The sequence below is a fragment of the Rutidosis leptorrhynchoides genome, chromosome 7 (genome assembly GCF_046630445.1).
Source record: "Rutidosis leptorrhynchoides isolate AG116_Rl617_1_P2 chromosome 7, CSIRO_AGI_Rlap_v1, whole genome shotgun sequence".
NCBI lineage: Eukaryota > Viridiplantae > Streptophyta > Magnoliopsida > Asterales > Asteraceae > Rutidosis > Rutidosis leptorrhynchoides.
Window position 1 is genome coordinate 270,913,787 of NC_092339.1, and position 10,860 is coordinate 270,924,646.

Sequence of the window (10,860 nt, forward strand, 5' to 3'; positions counted from 1 at the left end):
CTCCACCTCCTCCTCAGTTTTCGGTGACAACGCCGATGAAAGTTTGAAATGTGCAGCAAGTGGAGCACTAACGGGTTTGGAGTTATCCATCCCAAAACGCTGAAGAACCTTCTCAATATATTTATTTTGTGACAATACAATTTTCCTTCACATCTATCTCTGATAATCTCCATTCCCAATATCTTCTTAGCTGCACCCAAATCTTTCATCTCAAACTCAGTTTTGAGTTGAGATTTTAACTGATCGATCTCTGACATGTTTTTCGAAGCAATCAACATATCATCCACATATAATAGCAAATAAACATACGAGCCATCAGGAAGCTTCTTGTGATATACACAACTATCATAATTACTCCGTGAGTAACATTTACTAGTCATGAATATGTCAAACCTCTTATACCATTGTCGAGGTGATTGCTTCAAGCCATATAATGACTTTTTCAACAAACATGCATAATCTTCCTTTCCTTGGACAACAAATCCTTCTGGCTGGCGCATAAAGATCCGTTCTTCCAACTCACCATGTAAGAATGCCGTCTTGACATCTAATTGTTGCAACTCCATATTAAGTAAAGCAACCATGGCAAGTAACACGCGAATAGAGGTATGCTTTACGACTGGTGAGAAAACTTCATTAAAGTCAAATCCCTCTCTCTGAGTAAAGCCTTTTGCTACAAGGCGTGCTTTGAACCTTTCGTCTTCTACACCCAGAATTTCGTCCTTCTTTTTGAAGATCCATTTGCATCCAACAATCTTCTAACCTTTTGGCGGTTTCACCAGCTCCCATGTATGATTCTTATAAAGAGACTCCATCTCTTCATTCATAGCTACAGACCACTTTGCAGATTCTGGACAACCAATAGCTTCACGATATGTAGCAGGTTCTTGGACCTCTATATCTTCTGCCATGCTCAGAGCATAAGCTACTAAATCTTCATGCCCAAACCGTTGTGGTAGTCTTATAGCTCGTCGTTCTCTATCTCTTGCTAGATTATAATTCTGTAGATCATGTTGCTCATCTGAATGATCTTCCGGTGTCATATGATCAACACCAAAGTCATGTACATCTTCTACAACGGGCTCGACAGGAGTATCTTGTACTACTTCTTGTGGAACATCTATTTCTTGCTCCACCTGCTCCTTAACTTCAAGATCTATTCCAGCAACTACTTGTTCTTTCTCTGTCTTTTTCAACACAATAGACTCGTCAAATGTCACATCCCTGCTGATAAGAAATCGGGATGATTTACCATCAGGGCACCACAATCTATAACCCTTCACCCCATCTGCATACCCTAGAAATATGCATCTTTTGGCCCTTGGCTCAAGTTTACCATCTTTCACATGAGCATAAGCAGGACAACCAAATATCTTCAAATCACTGTAACTTGCAGGGGAACCTGACCATTTCTCCAAAGGAGTTTGACAATCAATTGCTGTTGATGGAGACCGATTTACTAAATAACAAGCTGTGTTGACAGCTTCAGCCCAAAATATATTTGGTAATTTTGCATTTGAGAGCATACACCTCGCTCGCTCAAGGAGCGTTCTATTCATTCGTTCTGCAATGCCATTCTGTTATGGTGTAAACCGCACTGTGTGGTGTCTCACAATGCCTTCGTTCTTGCAGAACTCATTGAATTTGCCTTTGCAGAATTCCAGTCCATTGTCAGTTCTCAAGCGCTTGATGAACTTTCCAGTCTGCTTCTCTATCATCATCTTCCATTGCTTGAAATTGATAAAGACTTCATCCTTACGTTTAAGGATATAAACCCACACTCTTCTCGAATAGTCATCAATAAAGGTTAACATGTATCTCGCACCACCTTTTGAAGGAACAGGAGATGGACCCAAAAGATCTGTATGGATATAATCCAAAGTACCTTTTGTCCTATGAACGGCTGTGCCAAACTTTATTCGGCTCTGTTTGCCAAATACACAGTGCTCGCAGAATTCTAATTTTCCGATATTCTGGCCACATAGCAAACCTCGTTTACTAAGTTCCATCATTCCTCTCTCGCTCATGTGGCCAAGGCGCATGTGCCATAACTTGGTGGTATCTACATCTTTATCTGATGAAGAAACTCCAGCCGCACCAGTGACCGTGTTACCCTTTAACAAGTAAAGGCCGTTGAACCTTTCACCTTTCATCACAACAAGTGCACCTCTAGAGACTTTTAATACTCCACCTCGAACTCGATACTCGCAACCGATGGATTCCAGAGTACCCAAGGAAATAAGATTCTTCTTCAATTCTGGAACATGCCTGACTTCTGTCAAAGTCCTCACCGTGCCATCATACATCTTGATTTGGATTGTTCCTATGCCAACAACCTTACAAGCTACATCATTTCCCATAAGGACTTTACCACCATTTATTTCTCGATAGGTGGCAAACCAATCCCTAATAGGACACATATGATAAGAACAACCCGAATCAATAATCCACTCATCAACTTAGCGGCTATCGGTAACACTAAGAACATTTGCGCTATCAGAATCATTTTCTGCAACCGCGACAACTTTATCGGCTCCCGTTGCATTCCAAATCTCTCTCTTTCCTTTTAAGTCTGGACAGTCTCTTCGCATGTGACCTTCCTTGTGACAATTGTAACACTTGATCTTTCTAGATCTTGTTTTTGATCTAGAACGACCCTTGTTGTTACTACTTGATGCTCTATCGTTACGTCTTCCTCTCGCCACCAAACCTTCCGCACTTTCTTCCACATAATCTGCCGATGATTACTTCCTTAACTCGCTAGAGGTTAAGGTAGATTTGACATCCTCCATGGAAATATTTTTTCTACTATATAGTATAGTTGTAACCAAATGCTCGTACGATTTTGGCAAGGAACATAAGAAAATTAACGATTGATCTTCATCATCAATTTTCACACCAATATTATTCAAGTCCAAAATTATTTTATTGAACTCATCGATGTGATCATTTAGTGAACCTTCTTTCATCCGAAGAGTATACAACCGTTGTTTCATATACAACCGGTTCGTGAGACTCTTAGTCATATATAGAGTTTCTAGCTGTTTCCAAAGTCCAGCCGGTGTGGTTTCTACCGCAACTTCTCTAAGCACACAATCGGCAAGATTTAGAATAATCATGTCGTGTGCCTTTTCCAGAAGTTCATCCTTCTCTTCATCTGTCAACTTTTCGGGTAGAGATTCTCTCCCTTTCAAAGCTAACAAATAACCTTGTTGGCTCAGTAGAGCCCGCATCTTCATTCGCCAAAGACCAAAATCGTTCTGGCCATTAAATTTCTCTACGTCGGACATTATTATCGTCATCTTGTATATTTAATCATAGCTATAACTCTGATACCAGTTTGTTGTGATTTAGCGCACTTTCAAGACTCGAGAAATTAATAGAACAATTAAGCAATAAATAAAGACACAAGATTTTACGTGGTTCGGCGTGAGGCCTAGTCCACGGGCGGAAACAGGGAAGGATTTTATTAGCAAATATGACAAACTCGAGGTTACAGTGTATCACTCAATCTAGGATCTAAAATACTAACAACATATTTAGACCGCTCACTAGATTATAACACTTTCCTCTTAACTCACTCGTATAGAATTTTGATTAACAATTCTATGCCTCACTCTTTTCTCTATACTACTTTTACAAGAGTTAATTAAACTCTTTCAAGTATGGGATGATCAAAATGAAATCCATGCACTTCCTTTTATAGTTGAACTTGTATGTTAGGAATAAGACTTCAAATTGCATACTCCTTCCATTTGTCATTTGTTTAAAACAAGTTGTAAACAAGTTGTCAACAAGTTGTAAGTTCTAGTGCATCCCCTTTCTTTGACTTGTAATACCATGTAACGACCCAACCCGTTAACCATCCGTAAAAGTGCCATAAAATTTTTTTTTTAAGACCAGTTGATCTGGACGGCGTCCTGTTGTAAAAACCAGGACGGCGTCCAGCCATCTGGGACGGCGTCCAGATGTGCTGCCAGATTCTGATCAGTTTTACGTTTTACACACGGGTGAAAAACCCGCTTCCCGACACTTTTAAACCAACACACTTTTACAATATATTACAATAGGTTAAACTAAGAGTTATTCATAATAAAAACCGAGTTTTACGACACCGGGCCCACATCGACCCAAAATACCATAAGTGACTATTTCGACCCATTAGTTTATACAAAAACATAGACCGAGCATGGGATTGGGGACACGCTACCCAATCCTAATCAAATCCAAAAGCAAGTCTTCTAAAGCAAACTACGCAAGTCCACTAGTCCCCGCGCTTACCCGAGCCACCGCATCCATGCAATCTATAAAAATGTAAACAACGAGAGGGTAAGCTAACGCTTAGTGAATGATAAAATACTACATACATATATATGTATAAAATAGACACGCCACATAAATATCAAATACCGCATACCGAAGCATCCAAGTATAAGGCAAGCTAAGCTAAGCATACCGTAGTCACTAAGCAACAAGCTATAGATACATCAACAAATATAAGTTCACCAACGACGATGTGAACAACGCCAAGAAGCTACACCCGGAGGGTTAGCTACATCACGACAATAAAACAATATATATATATATATATATATATATATATATATATATATATATATATATATATAACAATATATAAACGAATAAGGTTAACCCCTTAACCCATTACCGACTACCAAACACCACAATGAAGATTGGCCGAACGACCCGAGCCTTAGTGAATTCGCACAACCCGATATTCACTTCTTCACCAATTCAACAACCGAGGTTGGCCGAACTACCCGAGCCGTAGTGAATTCGCATAACCCGAGATTCACTACCTCATCACAAGATGACCGAACAACCCGAGTCATCATGAATCCGTACTACCCGAGATTCACTTCTCAACATCAAACCCACGGTCACGGGATTATAAAATCCACCACATCGGGGTTATCCACATCACAACAATACCAACCCTTCGCCTTTGGGGTTATAACATCCAAATCACAACCACGTGTGATAACGTACACACAACGTGTACCTCGCCTGTAACATCCCGCCTTTTTCCGTCAACTTTTCCGTTTAACTATTTATGTTCCGTTATATGTTTATAACACGTCTCGTTGATACGTGTTTGAATTATCTTGTTTAGGTAATTCCCGCACCCGTTTTAAAGTTAAGGGACCAAACTTGCCAAGGGTTGAAACTTTTGACTAGGTCAAAGAGTCAACCCTCATCCTCATCCATTCAATCTCATCTCTTTCACTCTTACTACTTCAACTTTCTCTCAACTTCCATACAAAGATTCATCATCCAAAATCGAGCTAGCGGTCATCTTGCCAAACAAATTACATATTTGAACTCCTCGTGATCTCCTCTTCAATTCCATACCAACTTCATCTCATTTGGGTAACTTTCTAAAATCACTAGATTTTGTGTTCTTGATGTTTTTAACTTATAAAAGTGTTAATTAGTGTCTATGGCTCAAGTCTAACATGAATATATGATTTATATGCTCGATCTCGTTGTTTTAGTGTAACTAGCATGAACTTGAATTTTGGTGTGTTGTTCTTGAATTTTGGATGATCATATGTTGTTTGATGATGAAAGTTCATGTTTAAATTGTGTTCCTAACATCACTAGCTTCAAATTGGTATGTAGGTTGACATGGATTAGTTTCATAATCATGATTGTTGAATTTGTGATTTTGGGTTAGGGTTTGATAGAAGTAAATTGAATCTTGATGCATTAAATGCTTGATAATGTTAATTGTAAGTGTTAGGTTGTGTTGTATGCTTAATTACCTTCGAAACGGCATACCGTTCATGTAATTTGGTTGCCAAATCATTTAATTGCATTTATGACTTGTATGCATTGAATGAGGAACATTAATTGCGGTTTTTGGTTGTTGCAAGTGGAAGTTTGATTGATGATATGTGTTTAGTTGTTTTACTCGTCAAAATACCTTTCCAACGATGTATGATAGTCGTTATAAGTGTTTGCGGGTCAAGAGTTGTGTTAGAAAAGGTTTTGGTTCGTGCACACTTTGAAAAACTGACCAGGATTCTCTGCCCAGGTTGTGGCGCGGCGCGCCCCATCCCCGCGCGGCGCGCAGAATCACCTGGCCAGATTCTGTCCAACTTGGTCAATTTTTGAATAATGTTTGCTATGCTACGCACCTCCGATTCACATGTAACTTGTACTAACATGCTTATACATGATTAAAAACCTCAGAAAAATAGTTCGGGACACGACCCAAACGTGTTGACTTTTTCGTTGACTTTGACCGACCAAGTTTGACTTTTTGTCAAACTTAACCAATAAATTATGCAATCTTTCTAACATGCTTTTATACTTGTGTCTTGCATGAAACTTGATGATTTGATTCACATGCTATATTAATCGAGTCGTATTGAGCCATAGGACTAATTGAACATCTTTGACCCTTCGTGACTATCGTTATTAATACAACCTATTTGTTTAGGTCAAGACTAGCATTGTTCTTTGCACACGTTACTTGTCGAAGTACTTTTTGGTTCGTGCATACAAGGTGAGATCATAGTCCCACTTTTACTCTTTTAAACTTACTTTTGGGATGAGAAAACATAAACGATTCTTTTGAACTAAGTGAACACAAGAACGGGAAAACAAACATTCTACATACGAGTTTAGAACGAAAATCCTCAATCCGATTATCATTAGTTACATCAGATGGTGTAAGCGAGAACTTATGTTATATGGCCATATGGGTTTGACAAACCCTCATTCAAACGGTTCGCTACCGTTTACGAATGAAATATATTTTCGGGAACAGTGTTGTTCTAGCACTAATTGATGGGGTATTCAACGGACGGAACGTTAAGCTTTGATAATTGGGTGCTCGTGAATATTAACTTTTAGAATGTACTATGGCTTTATCGATGTTGCAAATCTTGTGGTTCAACTTACTATTACTCTTTTACTTATTTAAACCTATGATTTCACCAACGTTTTCGTTGACAGTTTCTCTATGTTTTTCTCAGGTCCTTGAACTTAGGTGATACATGCTTCCGCTCATACTATTTGATACTTGCATTGGATGTCGAGTATACTTGCATACGTGGAGCGTCTTTTTGACTACTTTTAATCGTGTCGCATGTGTTTCATACAAACTTTAAACTTTGTTATGTACTTGTTATGGAAACTACTTTTGTAAACTTTGAAACACCCTTATTTATGAAATGAATGCGACATACTTTTCGGTCAAACTTTGTTATAAAGACTTACGACCATGTAATGGGACCATACGTAGATGACGCCGTCATTTGACGATTTGTCGGGGTCGCTACAAGTGGTATCAGAGCTTTGGTTGTAGGGATTTAGAGTTCATTGGTGTCAACCCCGCGTCTTAGGGTACATTGGTGAGTCTAGACTACAACCGGCATATAGACTTGACGTAGGAATTACTTGACTATTTGTGCATTTATACTCGAACTCTCTTACTCATATCTACTCTTATCCTATCTAAATCTTGCGTTGTATAATTTAATTAACACGCCACCTTGACTATATGATGTAATGTCGAATGCACATATGAATTAGGGTAATATAATTCCCGGAAATTATATTACGGTGACTCATATGAACATACCGACATTATGACATAAAGAATTTAAGGCGGGTCAAGGATAATTTTCTCTCTATCTTTATCCCATATCACGGTTAGTATTATTTAGAATACTAACCAACGGTATTCTTTTGTTTTGAAGGAACAATGGCTCCTCGTCGTGTACGCCGCAATGAAACTCCCGAACAAGCTCTCGAACGGATGATAGCTACCGCCGTAGATGCGGCCATGGCCGGTCACTCTTCCAACAACAATAACAATAACAACAACCACAACAACAACAACAACAATGGGGCCGGTAACTCAAACGAGGGATGCTCCTACAAAGCTTTCATGGGGTGCAAACCTCACACTTATGATGGAACCGGTGGACCGGTTGTGCTTACTCGTTGGTTTGAACAAACCGAGGCCGTCTTTAGCATAAGCGGTTGTCGGGATCAAGACAAGGTCAAATACTCCACCCACACGTTCTCCGGTGTTGCTCTCACTTGGTGGAACACCTATGTTCAATCGGTGGGTACCGATGAAGCTCATGCCCTCTCTTGGACCGATTTGAAGGAAAAGATGATTGTCGAATATTTCCGCGCGAAGAAACCCGAAAGCTTGAGGAAGAACTAAGAGCTTTGAAAGCGGTCGGAAACGACCTTAAAGCTTATAATCAACGCTTCGCCGAACTATCCTTGATGTGTCCTAATCTTGTTAACCCCGAATCTCAAAGGATTGAGCTTTACATGCTCGGTCTTCCAAAAAGCATCAAACAAGGGGTGATGTCATCCAAACCCACTACTCATCAAGCCGCTATGAACATGGCTCGCCAACTAATTGAAACGGTTGACGAAATCGTAGTGCCGGCTCCTAAGGCCGAGGACAAGTCGGGTGGCAACAAAAGGAAATGGGAAGCCACTCCATCAACCAACTACAACAACAACACCTTCACCAAAAAGCCCTTCAACAACGACGGCAAGAAGGGTTATGTCGGAAACTTACCTTTGTGCAACAAGTGCCACAAACATCATTACGGCGAATGTAACAAGCTAATTTGTCACCGTTGCCAAGGAGTTGGTCATAGGGCCAACAATTGCACAAGCACCGCCCCCGTCGCTCGAAAGGGGCCCAATCCTCCAAGGACGGTCACTTGTTATGAATGTGGCCAAACGGGCCATTATAAGAACGAATGCCCGAAAAAGAAAGCCAACCCCAACAACCGAGGCCGAGCCTTTAACATCAACACCGAGGAAGCCCGAGATGACAATGAACTAGTCACGGGTACGTTTCTTCTCAACAACTCTTATGTTACTTGCTTATTCGATTCGGGTGCCGATAAATGTTTTGTGTCCAAGACTTTAGCTCCTACCCTTTGCACTCCACCACACCCTTTAGATACTACTTATTCCATCGAAGTGGCCGACGGAAAACTCTTAAGTGCCGACACATATTACCGGGGGTGTACTTTGAACATTTTGGGTAAGGAATTTGAAATTGACTTGATACCCATGGAACTAGGAAGCTTTGATGTAATAATCGGTATGAATTGGTTAGTCAAAACGAAATCTCACATTCTTTGTGATCTTAACGCAATCCGAATTCCTATCGAGAATGGTGAACCTTTGATCGTCTATGGCGATAAGAGTTGCACCGGACTCAACCTCGTTTCGAGTATTAAAGTTAGAAAACTACTCCGTAAGGGTTGTTTTGCGATCCTTGCTCACGTTAAGAAAGTCGAGTCCGATGAGAAGCACATCGATGATGTGCCAATTGTTAGTGACTATTCCGATGTATTTCCCGACGAATTACCGGGTCTTCCACCTCATCGACCGGTTGAATTTCAAATCGATCTTATTCCAGGAGCCGCACCCGTAGCGCGTGCACCATATAGACTCGCTCCATCTGAAATGCAAGAATTGCAAAGTCAAATCCAAGAACTACTTGATCGTGGTTTTATCCAACCTAGCCATTCACCTTGGGGCGCTCCGATTTTGTTTGTTAAAAAGAAAGACGGATCCCTACGAATGTGCATTGATTATCGTGAACTAAATAAATTGACGGTTAAGAACCGATATCCTCTTCCTCGCATCGATGACCTCTTTGATCAACTACAAGGGTCTTGTGTATATTCGAAAATCGATCTCCGCTCGGGTTATCATCAATTGAGGGTTAAGGGGGAAGATGTCTCCAAAACCGCTTTCCGAACTCGTTATGGTAGTTATGAATTCCTTGTCATGCCATTTGGTCTCACTAACGCACCGACGGTGTTCATGGATCTTATGAACCGCGTGTGCAAACCGTATCTCGATAAATTCGTTATTGTGTTCATCGATGACATATTGATCTATTCTAAAAATGAAGAAGAGCACTAACAACATCTCCGACTTGTGCTTGAACTTTTAAGACAAGAACAACTCTATGCCAAATTCTCCAAGTGTGAATTTTGGTTAAATGAAGTTCAATTTCTTGGTCATGTTGTAAGTGACCAAGGTATTAAAGTCGATCCAACGAAAATCGAAGCCATTAGCAAATGGGAGACTCCTACTACTCCTACTCACATTCGTCAATTTTTGGGTCTCGCCGGGTACTATCGTAGATTCATCGAAAACTTCTCTTTGGTTGCACGTCCTCTAACCGCATTGACTCACAAGGGAAAGAAATTCATTTGGGCGACCGAACATGAATCCGCATTCCAAATCTTGAAAACGAAGCTAACCACCGCTCCTATCTTGTCACTTCCCGAAGGCAATGATGACTTTGTTGTATATTGTGATGCCTCGAAACATGGTTTTGGGTGTGTATTGATGCAACGAACGAAAGTCATTGCTTATGCTTCTCGACAACTCAAAATTCATGAACGAAACTATACGACACATGATCTCGAACTCGGAGCCGTTGTCTTTGCACTTAAAATGTGGAGACACTATCTTTATGGAACCAAGAGTACTATCTTTACCGACCACAAAAGCCTCCAACACATTTTCGATCAAAAGCAACTAAACATGAGACAACGAAGGTGGATTGAAACCTTAAACGATTACGATTGCGAGCTTCGTTCCCATCCCGGGAAGGCAAATGTAGTAGCCGATGCTTTAAGTCGAAAAGAAAGAGCAGTGCCTCTTCGTGTCCGAGCCTTAAACATCACCATCCACACAAACCTTAATAGCCAAATTCGGGTAGCCCAAGATGAGGCTCTCAAGGATGAAAACCTTTCACACGAGCTCTTGAACATTCTCGTCTCTCGATTCGAAATTAGGGAGACCGGACTCCGATATTACGCCGGAAGG

At 40.5% G+C, this 10,860-nt stretch overlaps 1 protein-coding gene across 1 annotated transcript; it reads right to left on the reverse strand.

Moving 5' to 3' along the window:
* Positions 1-1,671: 1,671 nt before the first annotated feature.
* LOC139860012 (uncharacterized mitochondrial protein AtMg00300-like) lies at positions 1,672-2,420 on the reverse strand. The gene is made up of 2 exons (XM_071848784.1): positions 1,829-2,420; positions 1,672-1,730 (listed from the first exon to the last, which is right to left on the reverse strand). The coding sequence occupies exons 1-2, from the start codon at positions 2,418-2,420 to the stop codon at positions 1,672-1,674; spliced, it is 651 nt and encodes a 216-aa protein (XP_071704885.1).
* Between the last annotated feature and the right edge of the window lie 8,440 nt (positions 2,421-10,860).

Excerpts from the sequence above, each read along its gene's own strand:
- LOC139860012 (XM_071848784.1), bottom strand. The coding sequence starts at position 2,420 with ATGTGTCCTATTAGGGATTGGTTTGCCACCTATCGAGAAATAAATGGT. Across the intron at positions 1,731-1,828 it reads ATCTCCTGTTCCTTCAAAAG|CAATGGAAGATGATGATAGA; the intron begins GTGGTGCGAGAT and ends ATCAATTTCAAG.